This window comes from Engraulis encrasicolus, chromosome 4, assembly GCF_034702125.1.
Source record: "Engraulis encrasicolus isolate BLACKSEA-1 chromosome 4, IST_EnEncr_1.0, whole genome shotgun sequence".
NCBI classification, from domain to species: domain Eukaryota; kingdom Metazoa; phylum Chordata; class Actinopteri; order Clupeiformes; family Engraulidae; genus Engraulis; species Engraulis encrasicolus.
In genome coordinates, this window is record NC_085860.1 from 549588 (window position 1) to 570672 (window position 21085).

The window sequence follows — 21085 nt, forward strand, 5'->3', positions numbered from 1 at the left end:
ACTAAGACAGGGGTGTTTCACGGGCTAGTGCAATTGTACTTATCCCCTTGTAAGTGACTGGATGAAATGTAATACAATGTCATGTCATGTAATGTAATGAGTCTGCCCACCTGTAGGTCTTGTCTTAGGGCGGAGAGTTCAGACTCCTTGCCGTAGCAGTCGGACTGTAGGGAGGAGAGGCTCTGCTGCGCCTGCTCCAGAGTCTGCTGCAGCTCGGCCGTGCGGCTCCTCTCTCCGCTCAGCTCGCTGGACATTGACGACAGCTCATCCTGAAGCTTCTTCTCCTCCTCAGCCTGACCAGGCACATGTATGCGTAAACACAGCCAAAATCAATGCATGCAGTGAGCTACAGTATCCTAACACCACAGTACTGTCATTAAACAGAGGCAGTTCAAAGTTGTTCAAGTAGTACACATAAGCATATACCAAATTCAGGGTGTCCTGAGATTTTTCCAGACCAAATTCTTACATTCTTATAACATTGAATTTCATCTCTACGTCAGTCTGACCAAACTGCAATACACTCCATCGCTGAATGAGTGGTCTACTTGGGACAGTGGTGCACAGAGGCATAAGGCTGTTGACGGGTCATTGACTTTCAGGCAGACCACAGCTAATGGCACCATCGTATGGATTATTTATGTATTTATTTATTTAATTTTACTGGATCCAATAAGCATATTCATTGCTTTTACATTAATAAGCAATTATGGGCATACACTGTGGTTCTACCACCTGGCTAGAGAAAGAATGCCTATATCCCTGACCATAAACCTCACACCTTCCAGGCTGTTGTAGGTGCAACATCATGACATGTTAAGAAAATGGGATTTAAAACAAAAAAAATCCACAGATTTTCCACATTTTTAGGATCATGGGAACTCTCCTGTGAAGTATGCATTCAAAAATGCAGCAGCGCATGCCCCAAAGGCACCCACATAACAAAACTATTCTTGAACTGCTGCGCTGCAAAGTCAAGAACCCAGTCGCATGAAAGTCAAATATTAGTGCAATATCCTGTCGCTGCTCATGATGAATGTTACTGCTCAGATTCCTCTGGTTGTGTGTGTGTGTGTGTGTGTGTGTGTGTGTGTGTGTGTGTGTGTGTGTGTGTGTGTGTGTGTGTGTGTGTGTGTGTGTGTGTGCGTGTGTCTGTCCGTCTGTCTGTCATTCTCAGTGGCCCAGGCAGAGAGAGGTCCTGCGTCAGATCCTGACATGTTCTACCCAAATAAACATACGAGTGGGGGTCACATGGCCTCTGCCCAGTCATCTCTAGGTTTATATAATGGTCCAATTAGGAAAAAAATGATAATTATGCTTAGTGTGTGTGTGTGTATTTTGCAAGCCAGTGCATGTAGACGTAAGAGTGTGTTCAAGCAGGCAACATATGTCTAACTATGAAGATCAGTGTATGTGTGTGTGCGTGTGTCTGTACTGTGAGTGAGTGTGCTGTTTAGTGTGCTGTTAAGCATAGCTGTATCCTCCTACAGTAACATTGTGAAATGTGAGTAAGACAGTATTTACATGTGAGTAAGACAGTGTATTTTGGCAAAGCTTAAAGAGCGTACAGTAGCTGTAACCATGCAGTATGCCAGTATGTTCTGAGGCTGCACACATGGCTTTACGTAGGCAGAGGGTGAGGTGTTCCTCCATAAAAAGGTGTTTGCTAAAGGTGCCTTGTGTAACAACCTTGTCAAAACATGCCTGTATACATGTGTGAAATCAACGCCCTCCTTTCCCTGGGGTAAGACCTCTTTTGGAGGCGACACATGCTCGGAGGCGCCCCGGCGTGAGAGCAATGCCAATTTAAAACATGCCTTTTTAGCCTGGGCTGCCTGCAGGTTGGCCACTTGCGTCTCCCGTTTCTTCAGTTCCTGGTCGAAGGACCCCTGGGCCGTCTTCAGCTGCGCCTGCAGCTGCTGCGCCTCTTTGTCCCGGGCGTTGAGCGAGTCCTTTGCTTGCGTAAGCTGGGCAGTCGCCGTGACCACCTGTGCCTTCAGCCCTTTCTCGGCCTGTGTTGGGGGAATGGTTAAAAAAAAGTTTTCATGTTTATGACGCAAAAGGCTTGCCAACTAATGCAACAAAACCAAAATAATCTTTAGGGCTTCATAGGAGCTGTGCATGAATACTCACTTCTGTCATGTTCTGAAGCTGACCCTTGACCTCTGCAAGTTCCTTGGCTGTGCCGTCAGCGTTTTTTTTAAGCTGCTGCAAAGCCTTCTGGTGCGACTGCTCCTGGGGGATACAAGAGATGACGGACAGAGGATGAGGGGAAAAAAGAAGAGAGTGAGAGACGAAGGGAGAGCGAGAGATATAGAGGGACAGAGACAGAGAGGAAAGGAGGGAGAGGGACGCAGGGGGGTGGAGGGATAGTGGCAGAGAAAAGGATAGAGTGATAGAGATTGAGGGAGGGAGAGAGGAGTGAAAGAGGGATGAAGTGAGAGCGAGAGAGATAGAGGGACAGAGGGAGAATGGATGAACAGAGATGGATGGACAGACAGACAGAGAGAGAGAGAGAGAGAGAGAGAGAGAGAGAGAGAGAGAGAGAGAGAGAGAGAGAGAGAGAGAGAGAGAGAGAGAGAGGGAGGCAGGTATTAAGTGGGAGAGGACAGCTTTACTGCCCTAGCTAACTGATAGAGACCTTATCAAAGCGAGCCTCTGGTCCTTTCTGCACATGTTTAACTGCTCGCTGATGGGAAGGACAAAAACAAGCCAGAGCCTCAATTCCCAGAAGCGTGGCGGACCAGCTGAGGTCAGGGGAGGCGTTTATGAGCAGAGCAGAGTTTACTTTTAAACAACAATGTCTCCATGGGTTTAAGGGCACAGAGCGCAACACATACGACATGACCCCAACCAGGCAACGCAACACACAGAGGCTCAGGCGTGGTGGTGGTGTTAGGTTGGGGTGTCTGCGACCTGTGCCAATGGAAAATAGAATCCCAGCCACCACATCATGATGCAATTCATCTTCTAAAACCACATGAATTAATATGTGGCCGAGGGGGAAGCTAACGGGCATGCTACGATGGGGTGGGGCTAGCAGGTTCACCCCCCTACCAAGTCCGAGATGGGATGCTGCTGATTTGTTAGAAAGTCCAGCCGCCAGACTGTGGAAGAGGTCAAGAAAGAAAAAAAACACCTTCACCTATTAGTATCTCATTTAAGCATGGATGACTTGAGAAGGTGAGTATTTAACTTGAAAATGTTGCCTAGTCTCTCTTTAAAAGGCAACAGTTTTGGCCTTGGCTGTGGTTCAAACGGCTATGGCACAGTACTGTTATGCCGGGGACCCAGGTTTGATTATGGCCCGAGGTCAATTCCCAATCCTTCCCCATCTTTCTCTTTCCCATTAGTCTCCTGTCTCCTCTCCAACTGTCCTATCCAATAAAGGCAAGAAAAGCACAAAAAATATCTGAACCAAAGGCAACATTATTTGCATTTTCAGCACATCCCTTGTCTTCCTCTACTCCCCCGTGACCAACCTTCTCCCCGAGGCTGGCCTCCATGCTCTTCTTCTCCTTCTCACGCTGGCTCTGGCTCTCCTTCAGGGCCTTGGAGGCCTTGGCCAGCCCCTCTTTGGCCTTCCCCAGCTCCTTGGCCTGGGCCTCCTGCTCCTGCTGGGCCTTCTGGAGGTCTGCCGTGAGGCCCTGGACTTTCCTGTCCAGCTCTGCCTGCTTGGCCTGCCCTTCCTGAGTGAGGGAGTCCAGGCGAGCCTGCAGGCCGGTGGCCTCCAGCCGGCTGGCCTCCAGCTGCTTGCGCGCCTCACTGAGGGCTGAGGTCTTCTTCTGGATGTCCTTCTGCAGGGCTGCCGCACTGATGAGGGAGGGGTAGGGAGCAGGGGGTGGAGGAAAAAGATAGAGAAATAGATAATGTTATCTCCTCTGTATGCACACATTGCCCTTTTCCACTGACAGTTTTCTGCCTGCTACTCGGTCGCCGTTTGTTGCGATTCGATATTAAGTACTATGCATTCAGTAGGTACTAGTACGTATTAAGTACACTCAGCACAGCTCAAAAACCAGCCCTCTTTTTTTCGGGCCAGCTGAACCAAGCTGAGTGGGTATGTCGCTGCCTACTACCCAGAATGCCGTGCAGCTCACCCTAACTGGTGAATCAAAAAACAATCATGGCGGCCACCCATTCAACTACCGCCCTCTCTTTTGACACTTTATTACTTTGATATTACAATCGAAGGCAGAAATACATTTTAGAATCCAAATAGAATGCCGCTCACACTATGTATAGCCTACTTCGATAGATTAGATATCTGTCGGCCTTCAGTGAGTCAACTAGGCTACGTAATGTAATGCTACGTGACAACGCCAAAAATGTACTGTAACACCAAATTATACTCCAGGTAACACTGTTTGTAATGGAAAAACAAACCAGGCTGTCTTAACAACACCACTCAGCTCAACACGACACGGCTGGGTTTTATGTGGAAAAGCGCCTAATGTGACAAGCATAGAGACAACAATAAAAACAGACAGGGAGAAACAGAGAGGGGGAAGTCTGTGGGAGTCCTGCAGACAAACGTGACATGTATGTGTAAAATTCTACTGGATGCCTCCATTTGCATAGGGATAAATGAAGTACACCACTACTGCTTCTAATATACTCACACACAAGTACACATATGGCTTTAAAAAGAGGCCAGCTGTTTTACACTGCCTCAACACAGTTGGCTGCCATCAAATCTAATCCTATCTACTCTCACCCCAACTCACTCTCTCCTGAACAATGCATGTGTTTATGCTGTAGCGCAGTGGTTCTCAGCCTTTTTTGAACAGACACCCCCTTGGCTTCATCACAAGCCTCCCAACACCCCCTTGACCCCATCATAAGTCTGACAATGTCCCCTTAGTATTAAAAAATTAAATGGACTAATGCCCCCCGCAACAATGGCAACTAAGCACCGCCCCCTCTCAGCTGCATTCTTCTCAACGACCCCCTAGAGCTCCCCAATGCCCCACTACGGATACGGTTGGATACGGTTAAAAACCTTGGCGTCCTTATTGACAGTGACCTAAGCTTCATCAGTCACATTAAAGCCATTACTAAGTCTGCATTTTACCACGTAAAGAATGTTTCCAAATTTAGAAGCCTAATGTTAAAGCATGATTTGGAGAAGCTAATACATGCCTTCATTTTTAGTAAGCTTGACTACTGCAAAAGTTTTTTTACAGGCCTCCCCAAAAATACCATCAAACAGCTTCAATTAATCCAGAATGCAGCAGCAAGGGTACTTACTAAAACAAGGAAGTTTGACCACATTACTCCAATCTTGAGATCACTGCATTGGCTCCCAGTAAGCTACAGAATTGATTTTAAGGCACTGCTTCTTGTTTTTAAATCATTAAATGGAATGGGACCCACCTATCTACTAGATATGTTTCAGCTGTATGCGCCAACCATTTCACTAAGGTCAACAGAGAAGAATTTGCTGGTGATCCCAAGAGTAAAAACAAAGTGTGGAGAGGCAGCCTTTAGCGTCTATGCTGCAAAGCTTTGGAACCAGCTTCCAAATGATGTAAAAAATGCACCCACTGTTAATATCTTCAAATCTAGACTTAAGACAAAGCTGTTTTCAGATGCTTTTAACTAGCTTGCATTTTATATCATTTTTATTTCTATGTTTATTTCTTACCATGTTTTTATCTTAATGTTTTAAACATATCTTTTTTAAATGTATTGTTCTTTTTATGTTTTTCTTTTTACCATATGTTTTAATCTTGGTGTTTTAAATGTTCTTTTTTTTTTTTTGGGAAGCACATTGAGTTGCACCTGTGTATGAAATGCGCTATAAAAATAAATTTGACTTGACTTGACTACTCTAGCGAAACCAACCTATATCTACCACCCTGCTCTTCATGAACACAAAACACTGTGCTATTCTCTTTTGCTGAAATGCAGACAATCTGGATGCATTCAGGCATTCATACCAGCTAGGGAGTTCTAGCTAAGAGTGGTCGATTGGGTCGATTGGGTCTTGCAAATCCCTCAGTGTGCACATACACAAATGTGCTATACACACAGGCGCGTATGCATGTGTGTGTGTGTCTGTGTGTGTGTATGTGTGTGTGTGTGTGTGTGTGTGTGTGTGTGTGTGTGTGTGTGTGTGTGTGTGTGTGTGTGTGTGTGTGTGTGTGTGTGTGTGTGTGTGTGTGTGTGTGTGCGGTCATGAGTTGCTCGCTGCTGTGCGTATGCCAGTGGTGGAGCTCACCCTTGTTTCTCCTCGGCCAGTAGTCTGCTGAGCTCCTTGGACTTGCCCTCCTGCTCGGTCACCTGCTGCCTCAGCTGCTGCTGCTCCTGCTGGGCCTGCTCCCTCCAGGAGCGCAGCTCACCCACCTCCGCCTCCACCTTCTACACACACACACACACACACACATTATATACAGTATACGGTATACATATATCCACATGCATATAAAAATAATCATATCATATAATCATATGCTGCTCCTGCTCAAGCCAGCCACACAACTCATACACCTCCACCTCCTAGACGCACACACACACACACACACACACGCACACACGCACACACGCACACACGCACACCTTTACTGCTTATTATTCAAATTATATATCTATAGACACAGACGAACACAAAATACAGGCAAAAAAACATTTCAGCCACATAATTCAAACAGATAGACACCACATAATACAGCACAAAATCACTTACCGGTACACAATACACACAATACACACAATACACACACACACACACACACACACACACACACACACACACACACACACACACACACACACACACACACACACACACACACACACACACACACACACACACACACACACACACACACACACACACACACCTTTAGTGCTTATTATTCAAATTATATAGACACAGACGAACACAAAATACAGGCAAAACAAAACATTTCAGCCACACACATGAAACAGATAGACACCAACATAATACAGCACAAAATCACTTACACAATACACACAACAAACAAATACGTACACACATACACACAACAAATAAGTACACACACACACAACAAATAAGTACACACACACACAACAAATAAGTACACAAACAAACACACACACACACACACAGAATACAAGTTGTTACGTAATGCATGCTTGTTCTCAGAATACACTATGCTGCTTGCAGGGCAGGCTGTGAGTGAGCCACTGACCTTGATCTGTGTCTGCAGTGTGTCTGCGAGCTGCTCGGAGGTCAGCAGTTTGTCCCTGGTCTCCTTGAGAGAGGCCTCCAGCTGGGTCACCTGCTCCTGACGCTCCTCAAGACGCTTGGACTGATCCTCCAGCACCGCCTTACTCTTAGACAGCTCCTACGCACGCACGCACGAAAAACATGTACAGGGTCATTAACACGCACGCACACACACGCACGCACACACACGCACTCTATGTAAACACAAACATTTTATGTTTAATTAATCCAGCACTCCATATGCACTCCATGAACAACTTTACTATAAATACTACCGAACACAATATTACTGTTGCATCTGTTGCAACTAATGTGCATTTGAGAAATAATGTGGCTGCTGTGCTGCATGCAAACACAGCTGCAACTCATATACAGCCACTTTATCATTAGCCTCCACATTTATACCACTAAGCTTGCATCTGAGCTACAGTTTGTGAGATCACTACCCAACATGACCATACCACAAGCTTATCTCTGGCCTTTCAAGACACAATAGTCCTCTGGCAACCACAAATACATTGGCTGCACACAGAGAGCTCACAGTCCTGAAAATAAGAACACACATGACTACACACACACACAGCTCACAGTCCTGACAATAAATGAAGGGTTTATTTGCAAAACGGTGTATCTCCATTTTGTAGAATGTTGGGAAATTGACATTTTGTATTGGGCATTCCATTGAATTGCATTGCACAGTAGATGAAAAGCCGCACGCTGCTCAGTAGGCCAGCGCAGACAAACAACCCCGTGGTGAAATGCAAACATAAACACCACTTGCCACACACTGGGAAGACAGAGGCCACCCACAGACAGAAAGACGTCTTGCAGAAAATACCCAGTGGTTCTTTACTTCTGTACAGCTGGGTGTCACTGTAAATGGTGGTCATGGAGGCAATAGTTCACCTGCTGCTTGTCCTGCAATGCATGCTGGGCCGTTTCCAGGTGGTTCTGGAGGTCTGCTCTCTGGGCAGTCTTGGAGGCCTCGGCAGACAGAAGCATCTCAGTCTTGGCCTTCAGCTGGGGGAGGAAAGAAGAGGAGAGGGAAGGAGAGGAGAGGATAGGAGAGGAGAGGTGGAGAGGAGAGGAGAGGAGAGGAGAGGAGAGGAGAGGAGAGGAGAGGAGAGAGGGGTGAAGAGGAGAGGGGTGAAGAGGAGAGGAGAGCGGAATGGTGGGGAGAAGAGGAGAGGAGAGGACACAGTGGAATGAAGAGAAGAGAAGAGAAGAGAAGAGAAGAGAAGAGAAGAGAAGAGAAGAGAAGAGAAGAGAAGAGAAGAGAAGAGAAGAGAAGAGAAGAGAAGAGAAGAGAACAGCAGGAAGACGGAGGAATGGAAAGAAGATGAGAACAGACGAGAGAAGAAAGACACTCAATGTCCTGGGCACAGTGTTATTAGCTTACAGCTGCATCTCCACACTCTCACATAGATCCCAACTGTGTCTCTCGACGTCGCCTATGGGGAACAAGGCAGGCTTTTACGCTGTATGCTATGGTACAAACAAGCTTAAAGAAAAAAAAGCGGTTGGTTATAAAAGGAATCAGTCCACTGCCAGTTACTCAGACAGTCATTAAGAAAGTTGAAGATCTGATGGAAACGAGGACAAACTACAGTATCATAAATCCAAGCAGGACTATGGTCTTGTGCAAAGCATTGCATATATGATGTGTTTTTTTTGTTTTGGTTTTTTTTGTGTTTTTTTATCTGAACAGATATCTTCATTTCATTTTCCCTAATAAGCTATGAAGAGCTTGATTTTACACGAACCCCAATTTTTGTTTTTTGGTCTCATATCAACAGACAACTGCAGCGTATGCATCTTGAGTTCATTGCACACAGGTGTGTGTATTCAGCAGTGTAACATGATAACCGAAATGGCAAGTGATTATATGTCATTATGGCAAGTTAGGTGCTCCCCTCTTATTTCATAGCTGAATCATGTCCTTGTCTGACCCCACCAGGAGCCACCGATGGACAGCCCTTCAATATGAAATCACTTATCCCATCACACAGCCTTAGCACGCACACGCACACGCACACGCACACGCACACGCACACACACACACACACACACACACACACACACACACACACACACACACACACACACACACACACGCACACGCACACGCACACGCACACGCACACACACACACACTCTTATCTGCCCTGAAAAGCTCCTCTGATTACTGACATTAAGAGCTCCACTGTACTATATTCCACTCAGCTGATGTGCTTCCACGGTGTCTTGCTCATGGAGATTAGGGCCCTTGAGGGCCAGACAGCACTGGGCACTGTGCCCACCCCAGGTCCTGACCAGCTGTCTGCACTTTTGGAACTAAAACACTACATTTTAAATGCAATTCATGTAATAAATACTTTTTTTGTCAACATTTGATCTTAAGCTAGCATAGGAACAATTGGGTATTGTTTGGTAAAACAGTCAACAGTAATTTTGTTGACGTTGACGGAAAAGGACAACCACTTAATATTTGAAAATGGATACTGCATTTGGTGTTTTGGATAAGAGGTCATTGTATTGTGTGTCGGCCTGGCATACGTGACTGTGGGGCTGGGGGGTGGGGTCCACCATGACCTGACTGCAGTGGGTACTGTGCCGCTCAAGCGGGGAGGTGTGAAATAAAGGACATGTGGCTGGAAGGGTCTAGTAGGAGAGGGGTGATAAAAGAAAGCTTGCTTTATGTAGGGTCTAGTCAGGGCTGTATTAAAACAGTGTGGTGCTTTTCCTCATAAGGTGCCACCTTTGAACAGTATTTGTAAAAATGGGGTCCCCCCTTAGGTAGTTGTAAATGGCTGGTACCCCTGGAACGTGTGCCATTGAATTTTACGGCCTAATCCGGCCATGGGTCTAGGAGTGCCCTGATAAAAGATGGTTTACTTTATGTGGAAAAGTGCTGAGTGCTGTGTTTGTATGTGGAGGAGGCTTAATTGGGAGGTACATGGTCACAGGGATATACAGGGTTGGGTGGGGTGACCTACAACAGATGAGTGATCCAAGTGTGTGTGTGTGTGTGTTTGTGTGTGTATGGTCTTTTTTTCACGCATGCGTTTGTCCACTGGAATGCATGTAACAATAATTAGCCTGACGGAAGTGTTCTCTGCCAGGCTACCTAAGCCTACATGTTAAAACATATACAATGACAGCTGGTTAACCTGTGTGTGTGTGTGTGTGTGTGTGTGTGTGTGTGTGTGTGTGTGTGTGTGTGTGTGTGTGTGTGTGTGTGTGTGTGTGTGTGTGTGTGTGTGTGTGTGTGTGTGTGTGTGTGTGTGTGTGAGGAAGCTCAGAGGAATCCCAACCATTTAAGAGAGGTTCACTCACTATACATCACAACTGATATACCGGTACCATTCGGGAAAGAATTACTGTATGTTGATGGGCACAGTACATTTATCCATTCACAGGCTACCGGAAATAACCTCAATAATGGAAGTAATTGTGGTCGTCTGCATGTGTTAGGAAGCACAATTGGGATCCATCAATGTGCCTAGACAGTGCTTGACTGTGATGATGATTTACTGTATTTCCCAACTACCATTAGCAACTACCTTTGTCAAAGCGGATGTGTGTGTGCATGCATGCGTGTCAAAGTGTCGGTCTTTGTTTCAAAGCACAAGCTTTAAGTCTGAGCTTGTGTGTGTCAGTGTCTAAGTGTGTATCTTCATCTTTCCCTCCTCCTTTGCCTCCACTCACCTGAAAATCTGGCTGTGCCACTCTCTCTGCTGTTGCTGACCTGTGTGTGTGTGTGACGTGTGTGTGCGTGTTTGTGCGTGTGTATGTGTGTGTGAGTGTGTGTTCCTCTACTCCTCAGTCCCCACTCACCTGCGTGTCCAGCTGTGCCACCCTCTCTCTGCTGTCACTGACCTGTGTGTGTGACGTGTGTGTGTGTGTGTGTGTGTGTGTGTGTGTGTGTGTGTGTGTGTGTGTGTGTGTGTGTGTGTGTGTGTGTGTGTGTGTGTGTGTGTGTGTGTCTATGTGTGTGTGTCTATGTGTGTGTGTCTATGTGTGTGTGTCTATGTGTGTGACGCGCGTGTGTGTGTGACGCGCGTGTGTGTGTGACGCGCGTGTGTGTGTGACGTGCGTGTGTGTGTGACGTGCGTGCGTGCGTGCGTGCGTGCGTGCGTGCGTGCGTGCGTGCGTGTGTGTGTGTGTGTGTTCCTCTACTCCTCTGTCCCCACTCACCTGCGCGTCCAGCTATGCCACCCTCTCTCTGCTGTCGCTGACCTGTGTGTGTGACGTGTGTGTGTGTGTGTGTGTGTGTGTGTGTGTGTGTGTGTGTGTGTGTGTGTGTGTGTGTCTGTTCCTCTACTCCTCTGTCCCCACTCACCTGCGTGTCCAGCTGTGCCACCCTCTCTCTGCTGTCGCTGAGCTGCGAGGTGAGCTCCCCATTGGAGGTCTGCAGGGCCTGGCAGCGGTCCTGCACCGCACGCATGGCTGTCTTCTGCTCCTGCACCTGAACACGTAGGGAAAACAAGTTTCATACTGTACATGGACAATTTTACAATACAATACTTTTCTCTTTTTATTCATTATTAGATTCTGTTCACACGACATGAGGATAAAAAAAATCTCACAATGACGAAAAGTGCTGTACGTTGTTGTAAGTTAATTACAAATTACATTGTAAATGAAATACAAATGTAAAAGATAAAATGGGATCATACATTTTTGATCTGAAGTCCTAATACAAAATGGTTATGCAGCACAAGGTAAAACAGCAACGTTTTCAACCTTGGAGTCGGGACCCCATATGGGGACGCCTGGAATTCAAATGGGGGGCCTGAAATGTCTAGGTATGTAAAAAAAATAATGCTGATATGATGAATATCTTAATTAATATAACATTAATCAATATTCAGACAGAAACATCACACAGACATTCCTAAATCTTTTCAGAAATATCTACAGGTTTAATAGCCTAAAAGTTAGCTCAGTATTTTTTTTCCAGGTGCGTAAAAATGTGTGTATGGGATTTCTAGAAATTTGGGATGTCAAAATGGGGTCCCTGGCCAAAAAAGGTTGGGAACCACTGTAAAGCATTTCATGAACAGGAATATGCTTATGTGCTACATGGAACCTGGTCATGGAGATTCTCCTGAGCCTGCTTGTGGCTCTCTGACTGGTTCTTCAGCTTATCGGTCAGCTGGCCTATCTGTGTGGACGAAAGAGAAAGAAGGAGACATGGAGAAAGAGGAAGAGAAAGAGAAAGAGAGAGGGAGAAAGAGGAAGAGGAAGAGTAAGAGAGATGGGAGTAAGAGAGAGATGAGGGAGAGAGGGAAGGCGTGAGAAAGAAGACAGACAGAGAGAGGAGAGAAGGGGGGGTAGAGGGAGAGAGAGAGTAGAGTCACTTGTGTCAGAAACAGATAAAACGGACAAGGCTAATTGTCATGTGCATGTCAATGACTTGTGTCTTTTGTTGTGAGTTGCTTTTGATACAACTGTCAAATAAGTGATGTGCTCATATTTCACTTATCTAAGTAAGCAAATGTGCTTTAGTAAATGGCCAGAATTTGTTTATAAGACTTTTACACATATTTGTTTGTATAAAAATGTTGAGTACATAGTCAGAAGTTGGTTGCACGTGAGAGCAGAAATGTGTTTTCATGATCACCACTTATTCGCATGCATGTGTGCAAACATGTTTCGTGTTTGTGGTCTGAATTTGGTTCTGCATGTAGCACACAGGTGAGATTGTTTGTATAATTCATATTATATAATTTATATGAATTCGGTTGCATGTATGCTCATAATTTGTTTGCAGATATGCAAACAACTTTGGGTGCCTCTGCATGTTTTTGTATGTGGTATGAATGTGAGAAAACGCGTTCAGGGGAATGTCTGCTGATTGTAGAAGATCTTCTAAAAGGCAGATCCTGTGCATAGTTATGCGTGTGTGTGTGTGTAGGTGTATGTAGTTGTATGTAGTAGTATGTAGTAGTATGTAGTGTGTGTATAGGTATGTGTGTGTGCTTCAGCTGCATGCCAAACGTGTATAGGTATGTGTGTGTGCTTCAGCTGCATGCCAAACCAGTGTACCTGTTCCTGTAGCGTGTGGTTCTTCTCCTGCAGCTGGTTGAGCAGGGCTGTCTCCCCCTGTCCTGCCTGGATCTTGGCACACAGGTCCTCCCTCTCTGTCTCCAGCTGGCTCACACTGTCAAGACAAGTCACCTTTTATTAATACAGCCCAGTGGTTCTCAACGTTATTTTTCTTTTTGCCTTGCTGCAGCGAACACTCTTCTTTTTCTGATTATTAGTGTAGCCTATGACATAATTATGAACTCCTATGGTTTAAATATCTTAGTTATCGGTGGAGGTTATCAGCTCAGCTCTTGTCGGTGTCAAAGAAAAAGCTGACGTTTCAATCAGTTGTAGCCTAGGTTGCGGTGATGAAGTTTGCTATTGGTAATTGATAATGGCAGCTGCCATGGCGACCTGCCGGGCTCACGATTGACAACTGCCTCCACTGTAGCCTGGCTTATGCAGGAAGCGCACGATTTGGCTGCGGTGAACAGCCAATCACAACACGGATTATTTCTAACAGGGGACATGTTTGTGCTCAGTTCTTAATGAAGCAGATGCACCACCGTTGGATAGAGATATTTCTGCAAACCACAAAATTAGGCTGCAGCACATAGGGTAAGGAATGAAAGAGACCACGGGTAAGCATATGGAACTTTGCTTTCATAGGCAGGTGCAAAACGCTGTACTCACAGTAATCATCGGTTTATAAACGATTTCATCATTTTATTCAGCTTGTATACTTTCGAGGGTTTTCAAACTAAACCTGCAACTTATTATACCACTAGGCTACTAGACCTAAGCCTCTAATTCTAAATACCTAAAACAAAAAACTAAAACAAAAAACAAGATGAGTGGAATCTGCCAGCATCCTTAACTTTCAAGTGTCTTTATTTTCAAATTTTCAAAATGTCATTTAAAAAAATCGCAACAAAAATTGCAACTTCCCTCCGCAACCAAATCGCAACAATAATGAAAAAAGCACAGCAACTTTTATCACGATTTTCTGGAAATCCTCATGCACCATCAGGCATTTCAGACCGCGACTAAAACTGAAAAAATGCACGCGAATTCCCGGGGGGGACTGAATATAGCACATCTCCTTTGGGACGCACAGCCTCAATGTGCCAAATCTATAGAAATATTACATTATATTACACTTAGCTGACGCGTTTTTCCAAAGTGACTTACAGTTAAGTTTCTGGAGCAGTGTGGAGTTACGTGCCTTGCTAAAGGTCACCCCAGCCATGGTGTGTGGTAGGGAGTGGAAGTGTGGGATTCGAACCCGCAACCCTCTGATCTAAAACCCATCCCCTTAACCATTAAGCCACAGCTGCTCCATAGGCTGTATTCCTAAATATTTAGCAAACATAAAAGTAAACATGATGCTGATTTGCCTTCAATTGTTGTACTGGATAATACAACTTAAACATGAATTTTTAGACGAGTAATATAATTTAAAAACGACATTTCTACAAGATTTCTGAAAGTGCAATTAGACGGTTTTGCATCTGACCTCTTTGGATAAAACCTGGTGCAATGCATCCGACTCTTCAGGAAACACTATTTTTTTTCTGTCCATGTTTTGACTCAAGGCTACTGTTTGATTGTAGACTCTAAAGGCAAACCTGTCTCTGCTCTTCTGCAGCAGGGCCTCAAGGTTCTGGATCTTCTGGTCCTTGTCCCCAATCTGACGCAGCACCTGCTCCAGGTCATTCTGCAGGAAGGAGGGAAAGAACCTGAAGCATAATAACAGCACCGCATATGTGAAAGAAGATCAAATCACATGACACAGCCATGGCATTGGTGACCTCCTTGGGTGCATTTTTGGTGACATAGTCTAACTTCTTAGTGAGGGGGGGGAGAGAGAGAGAGAGAGAGAGAGAGAGAGAGAGAGAGAGAGAGAGAGAGAGAGAGAGAGGAGAGAGAGAGAGAGAGAGAGAGAGAGAGAGAGAGAGAGAGAGAGAGAGAGAGAGAGAGAGAGGGAGAGAGAGTACCTGTGCCTCCCTGAGCTTGCTGGTGGTGCCCTGCTGTAGTGTCTGCAGCTCCTGGTGCTGCTGTTTTGCCTTCTCCAGCTGGTGCTGCAGCTCCGTGCTCTTGGTAGCATTTTCCTTCAGCTGCACACACACACGCACGCACGCACGCACGCGCACACACACATGCACACAAGTTTTTATTACCAATGAACAAAACACCAGCAGCGCAAATGTGGCATATCTCTCAGAGGAAAACTGAGATAATTGCCATAAAATATAATTTTTCATTGTTTTTTTTTGGCAGAATGTACACATTGGTCTTGAACCAGCTGTGCAATGCTTCAGAAACCAGAATTGGTTAATCTAAAACCTAACATTTTGTCTTTAGCCAGGCTAACTTCATGCCAAGAGAAACCTTCAGATCTGATTTCTTTGTTTTCTACTTGAACAAGTGAACACATTACAAAGGTCATAAATGTATTATCTATTGTCAGATTTCAATGTGTAAGACACCATCATGTGTGTGACAATGTTTAAGAATCAATCAAAATCTACGATTAACTCAAAATGCCCCCAGGCCAATATGCGCGCACACACACGCACACACACAGTTGTGCATTTATGACTAATTGCCAGGTGGGGGCAGTAGGGAGGTCAAAACGCCTACACATTGGCATGTTGGTTAGGACTGTGCCTTCTCTTCAGAGTGTGTGATGGTTTGAGCAGTCGATGTGTTGTAGTATTAGCCTATACATGTGTTCTAAATGTTAGTTTTAACCTGACTGCGCGAAACTACCTGTGCAAAATTCGACCTCTGATTGTTGGAAACCGCTGTCAGTCAAAACATTTGCTCACGTGGTTGGCTGCCAGTGTCTTGCCCCTCCTCAAAACATTGTGTTTACAAACATGGCAAACCCATGCATACCTGTTCCTCAGAACGTGCGAGTTTGAGTTGCAGGTCTGCCGCCTGCTGTTCGCGGTCCTTCAGCTTCTCCCCAGACAGCTGCCTCTGCTCCTTCAGACGGCCCTGAAGCTCACCCAGCTGACGCTCAGCCTCCAGCAGCTTAGTATGGAGCTAGCACACACACACACACACACACACACACACACACACACACACACACACACACACACACACACACACACACACACACACACACACACACACACACACACACACACACACACACACACACACACACACACACACACACACACACACACACACACACACACACACACAGTAGTGTATGAGCACATACACACACACACACACACATGCACGTACGTACAGCCAATGACAGAGAGACAGACGGAACATCACATTTAAACAATGTGAAAATCAGATACAATTTCCAGTACAGTAGGCATTAAACTGTACACCTGATTGCCTAGTACATCACAGCACATCAATCAATCAATCAATCAAAATTACTTATATAGCACATCATCATACATAAATTCAATGTGCTAAAGAGAAGAGAAAAAAGAAACTATACTGTGTTATAGATAGTATGTAACTAACTAACTATCACCAAAGGCAGATGTGAGAATAAAGCTGTTTTAAATTTCCTTTCAAAACAAGATACTGTCGGGGCAGTTCTAATTTGGACAGGAAGTTCAGGAAGTTCCAGCATTTTGCAGCACAATGACTAAATGCCACTTCAGCCTGTCTAGACTTGACCCTTGGCACAACCAGTAGAGGAGATTCTGAAGACCTAAGACATGATCTATTAGGATGATATTGCTCAAGCATATTTACAATTTATTTAGGGCCTAAGCCATATGACACCATAGGTTCTAGATACAGAGCCAGTGACCTGAGTTGACTTCCAACATTACGGGGTGGCACATGGAGGTTTGATTCATTGTGCAAGGCACTGGAGAATGTCTAGGCACGCGCACGCGCATACACACACACACACACCCAACCTGTATCGGAATGCTGTCTGCAAACACTAAAAGCCTGTCAGTTTGTAGAGAGAGAGAGAGGGAGAGGGGGTGGTAGGTAGTACTTTTCTAAAAAAAGATAACCAACTGCTGAAAGCGAGACCAATCAGACGACATCAGAGAGTTTTTAAGAGGCAGAGAAAATGTCTGGGGCTTGTCAGAGATGTGGCGAATGAAAGCATTACCTTGTCTGCACAGCTCTTGCCAGAAGAGAGGAATGTGGCATTCCAGCCGTGCCTGATTAAAATCCTGAAAACCATCTACATCGCCGTGCCTCAACCTTGACTTGAATTGGCACTGCCAAGAAGCCTATCTGCACATAGCACAAGGCTGTGTGTGTGTGTGTGTGTGTGTGTGTGTGTGTGTGTGTGTGTGTGTGTGTGTGTGTGTGTGTGTACCTCTGAGATGCACTGTTGTGTTTTTGGCAAGGCTGAAAAAGGCCAAGATTAAAGGCTTTGTGTCCCACTCGCTGTGGGCAGTTTGTGTATGTGTTAGGGCTGTGCAATATATCGAATTTATATAGTGATATCAATATCATATTTTATTTTATTGATTTGAAACAATCTTTTTGTCATTTTGTCAGATTGAAGTAGGGGTGGGCGATATGACGATATTAAATCGTGAATCGTGATATTGAGTAAAAGACCGTCTCGAATCTGCCAAAGTGGAGAAATCGTATAGATCGTCTTGCAGTGAGGATGTTTATTATAAGTATCAGAGTGACGTTTTCTCACTAGTGTTGTTGTCTTCACTTTATTCTTTACATTATTGTATTCCAATTGTACACTTTATGAGAGTATCATCAGTGTGTTAACATTTTATTGACTGCAAATTACAAATTGCAAGTATATGAAAGTTGTTTTTTGTTGTTTGTATTTTTTGGATGGAAGATCGTGATAAAAAAATCGAAATCGAGATTTCATGTTAAAAAAACCTGATACAACATTTTTGCCATATCGCCCACCCCTAGATTGAAGTCTACCGACTAGGGCTGGGATCAAAAGACCGAATTGCAATCCGATATTGATTCACGTTTGAAAAAGTGTGATATCGAATCAAAACTTTGTGTATCAATCTTTTGCAGATTATAGGTGCTATTTCTCACCCACATCCGGTAGCTCTTTTCAAGATTCAGATGACCTGTTCATATCAATAGTGTCTGTCTTTTCCCACCTTTCTCCCTCATACCAAGTTTCCCACCTCTTTCTCTCTTACAAAGGTATTTCATGTTTGTCTGTGCTTCAGAGGCTGACATATTAAGGTTTTTATAGCCGATCTTATAATTCTAGGCAGTTGAAGTGACAACCCAGCAATACAGAAGATGGATATCGAATCGAATCGAATCAGATCGTGGATCGAATCGGATTGTGGACCTACTGGATCAGAATCAAATGGATCCAGGACATCTGGATGGGTTCCCAGCCCTACTCCCGACAGAGGGAGCTTGTGGGTGACAGGAGGGCGAGGGCTGGCAGACAGATGGCATCTCTTTTAGGGGTGCAAATTAAATGTCACTGTGTGAACCCCTCTCCAACGGAGGAGCCGGCTGTACTACAATGCAGCCTTTTACAGAAATGTCACATTGAAATGTAAATTTAGCAGACCAAAATCTTTCATTCTGCTCTTTTAAAGGTGCACTGCGTAAGATTTTTAGTTGTTTATTTTCAGAATTCATGCTACCCATTAACTAATGTTATCTTTTTCATGAATACTTACCACCACCATCGAATTCTAAGTATGCATTATGACTGGAAAAATTGCACTTTTCATACATGGACATCTTCTCCATGGTCCGGCATTTTGAATGTCAAGAAAGACATTTTTAGAGACAAAAATGACTGTACTTGGGCCATACTAGAAAATATTAGCTTATTACTTGCTAAACTTTCATGAAAACATCAAATTAGGCAATAGGCAGCCCAGTTTCAATGAGCAGCATAGTTGAAGTACCTTTTTTTTGGACCATTTCCTGCACAGTGCACCTTCAAGGTTGTGTATGTAGTGATACCATTTCCATGCATACAGGTAAAATCTGTTGTGCATGCCTTGTTTCCCACCAGGCTGATTGTGTGTGTGTGTAGCATGTCTCACCTGGCTAATCTCTCCTTGCTGCTGCAGCCCCTGGCTACCTCTCCCTGCTGCTGCTTGTGTGTGTGTGTGTGTGTGTGTGTGTGTGTGTGTGTGTGTGTGTGTGTGTGTGTGTGTGTGTGTGTGTGTGTGTGTGTGTGTGTGTGTGTGTGTGTGTGTGTGTGTGTGTGTGTGTGTGTGTGTGTGTGTGTGTGTGTGCAGTATGTCTCACCTGGCTAATCTCTCCTTGCTGCTGCATCCCCTGGCTACCTCTCCCTGCTGCTGCTGCTGCGTGTGTGTGTGTGTGTGTGTGTGTGTGTGTGTGTGTGTGTGTGTGTGTGTGTGTGTGTGTGTGTGTGTGTGTGTGTGTGTGTGTGTGTGTAGCATGTCTCACCTGGCTGATCTCTCCTTGCTGCTGCATTCCCTGGTTCTCCTTCTCCTCCCTGTGCTGCTGCATCTGCTTCTTCTCTGCCTTCAGCTCCTGCTGCAGCAGCTCCAGCTGGTTGAGCTCCCTCTTGAGGCGGGCGGCCTCCTGGTCGCGCTCCCCCAGCTCCGCCTGGTTCCTGGCCAGGGAGGCCTCGGCCTGGGCGCCGCGGGCCTGCGCTTCCTGCAGCTCCAGCTCCCGCTGCTGCAACTTGGACTGCAGGCTCCGCGCCGAGGTCTGGCTCTCGCTGTGGCGCTCTTCAAGATCACGCTGCTCCAGCTCACGCTTGCTCAGACGCTCTGAGAGGTTCTGAGAGAGAGAGGGATGGGGGGGGGTTAGAAGGGGAGATGCAAGATAGGATAGGGTGAAAGGAGTGGAGATATGGAGAGAGGGTACAGGATAGAGTGAGGACCAAGGGCGAACAATGGGTAAAAAAGGAGGAGACAGGGCCAGAAGAGGGAGGAGATGAGTTACACTTTATTTGAAGGGGTCTCCAGAGCATAAAGTGCAGCATGAGCCTAGTACTAGGAGATATGATAAGTCGATCGCAATATATTTCCACATACTGACTGATAACTGGCACACTGGCAGGGGCGGTTCCAGACATTTATTCTTGGGGTGGCAAAGGGGTGGCGAAGTGTATTTCAGGGGGGCATGCTCCTACACTAAGGCAAAATTATAAACGCTATATAATCGACACACACACTTATGTGATACAGTGAATCCCTTAAAGTGAAACCCTGCAACCTAAAGTTCTATGTCTGAAATGATGTCAAGCATTAAGGCTATTGGTCACAATCAGGGCTCATAATTGGGGTGGCAAATCATATTTCTGGGGGGGCAAATGCCACCCCCTGCCACCCCTTAGAACCGCCCCTGCACACTGGCACACACTTGGTCAATTTTGATCAATCAACTGCCCAGCCCTACCAAAAAAAAACATAAGACATATTAAGAACATTAATGAAAGGTCATTCAGGCTTTTGTTTGCCATCATAAATCTTTAAAAAATTTACCAACAACAATGAATGGTAACAGCAATAAACGTGAATTGACTCTTATTAGACTCCATGTTAAGTAGCCATCATCATACTAACTAAGTGACATCGTCATCATGCTAGGTGTCATCTTGTATCACTGACGCCTTCAAATTAAGTGTTACCAAGAGGTAGGGCACACTGGGGCATGGTGACGCAGTTGGCCGTGGGGCCCATATCGTATATCTGAGAACCAAGGATCAGATCCCTCCCCAAGGTCATTCATTTCCAACCCACTTCTATCTCATTCTCATTTATTATCTGTCCCTCTACTGTAATTTCACATCAAAAGTGAAAATGGCGTTTAGCCTACATAGACACACATACAGGTGTTGGTAAATATAAATATACTAATTTCTACTTACAAATACAAGCTAGACAG

The 21085-nt window shown here is 45.2% G+C and overlaps 1 protein-coding gene across 1 annotated transcript in view; it reads right to left on the minus strand.

The window, feature by feature from the left end:
• The window catches only part of eea1 (early endosome antigen 1), a 58749-nt gene that overhangs the window by 13114 nt on the left and 24550 nt on the right, over positions 1–21085 (minus strand). The window contains exons 11-24 of the mRNA XM_063196413.1: positions 19637–19975; positions 16151–16300; positions 15247–15366; positions 14878–14966; positions 13268–13382; positions 12309–12383; positions 11559–11684; positions 8123–8236; positions 7179–7334; positions 6224–6363; positions 3483–3813; positions 2134–2235; positions 1818–2012; positions 111–293 (exon numbers count right to left, since the gene is read on the minus strand). Of these exons, the coding sequence (XP_063052483.1) occupies positions 111–293; positions 1818–2012; positions 2134–2235; positions 3483–3813; positions 6224–6363; positions 7179–7334; positions 8123–8236; positions 11559–11684; positions 12309–12383; positions 13268–13382; positions 14878–14966; positions 15247–15366; positions 16151–16300; positions 19637–19975 (2235 nt within the window). The remainder of the gene's footprint in view (positions 1–110; positions 294–1817; positions 2013–2133; positions 2236–3482; positions 3814–6223; positions 6364–7178; positions 7335–8122; positions 8237–11558; positions 11685–12308; positions 12384–13267; positions 13383–14877; positions 14967–15246; positions 15367–16150; positions 16301–19636; positions 19976–21085) is intronic.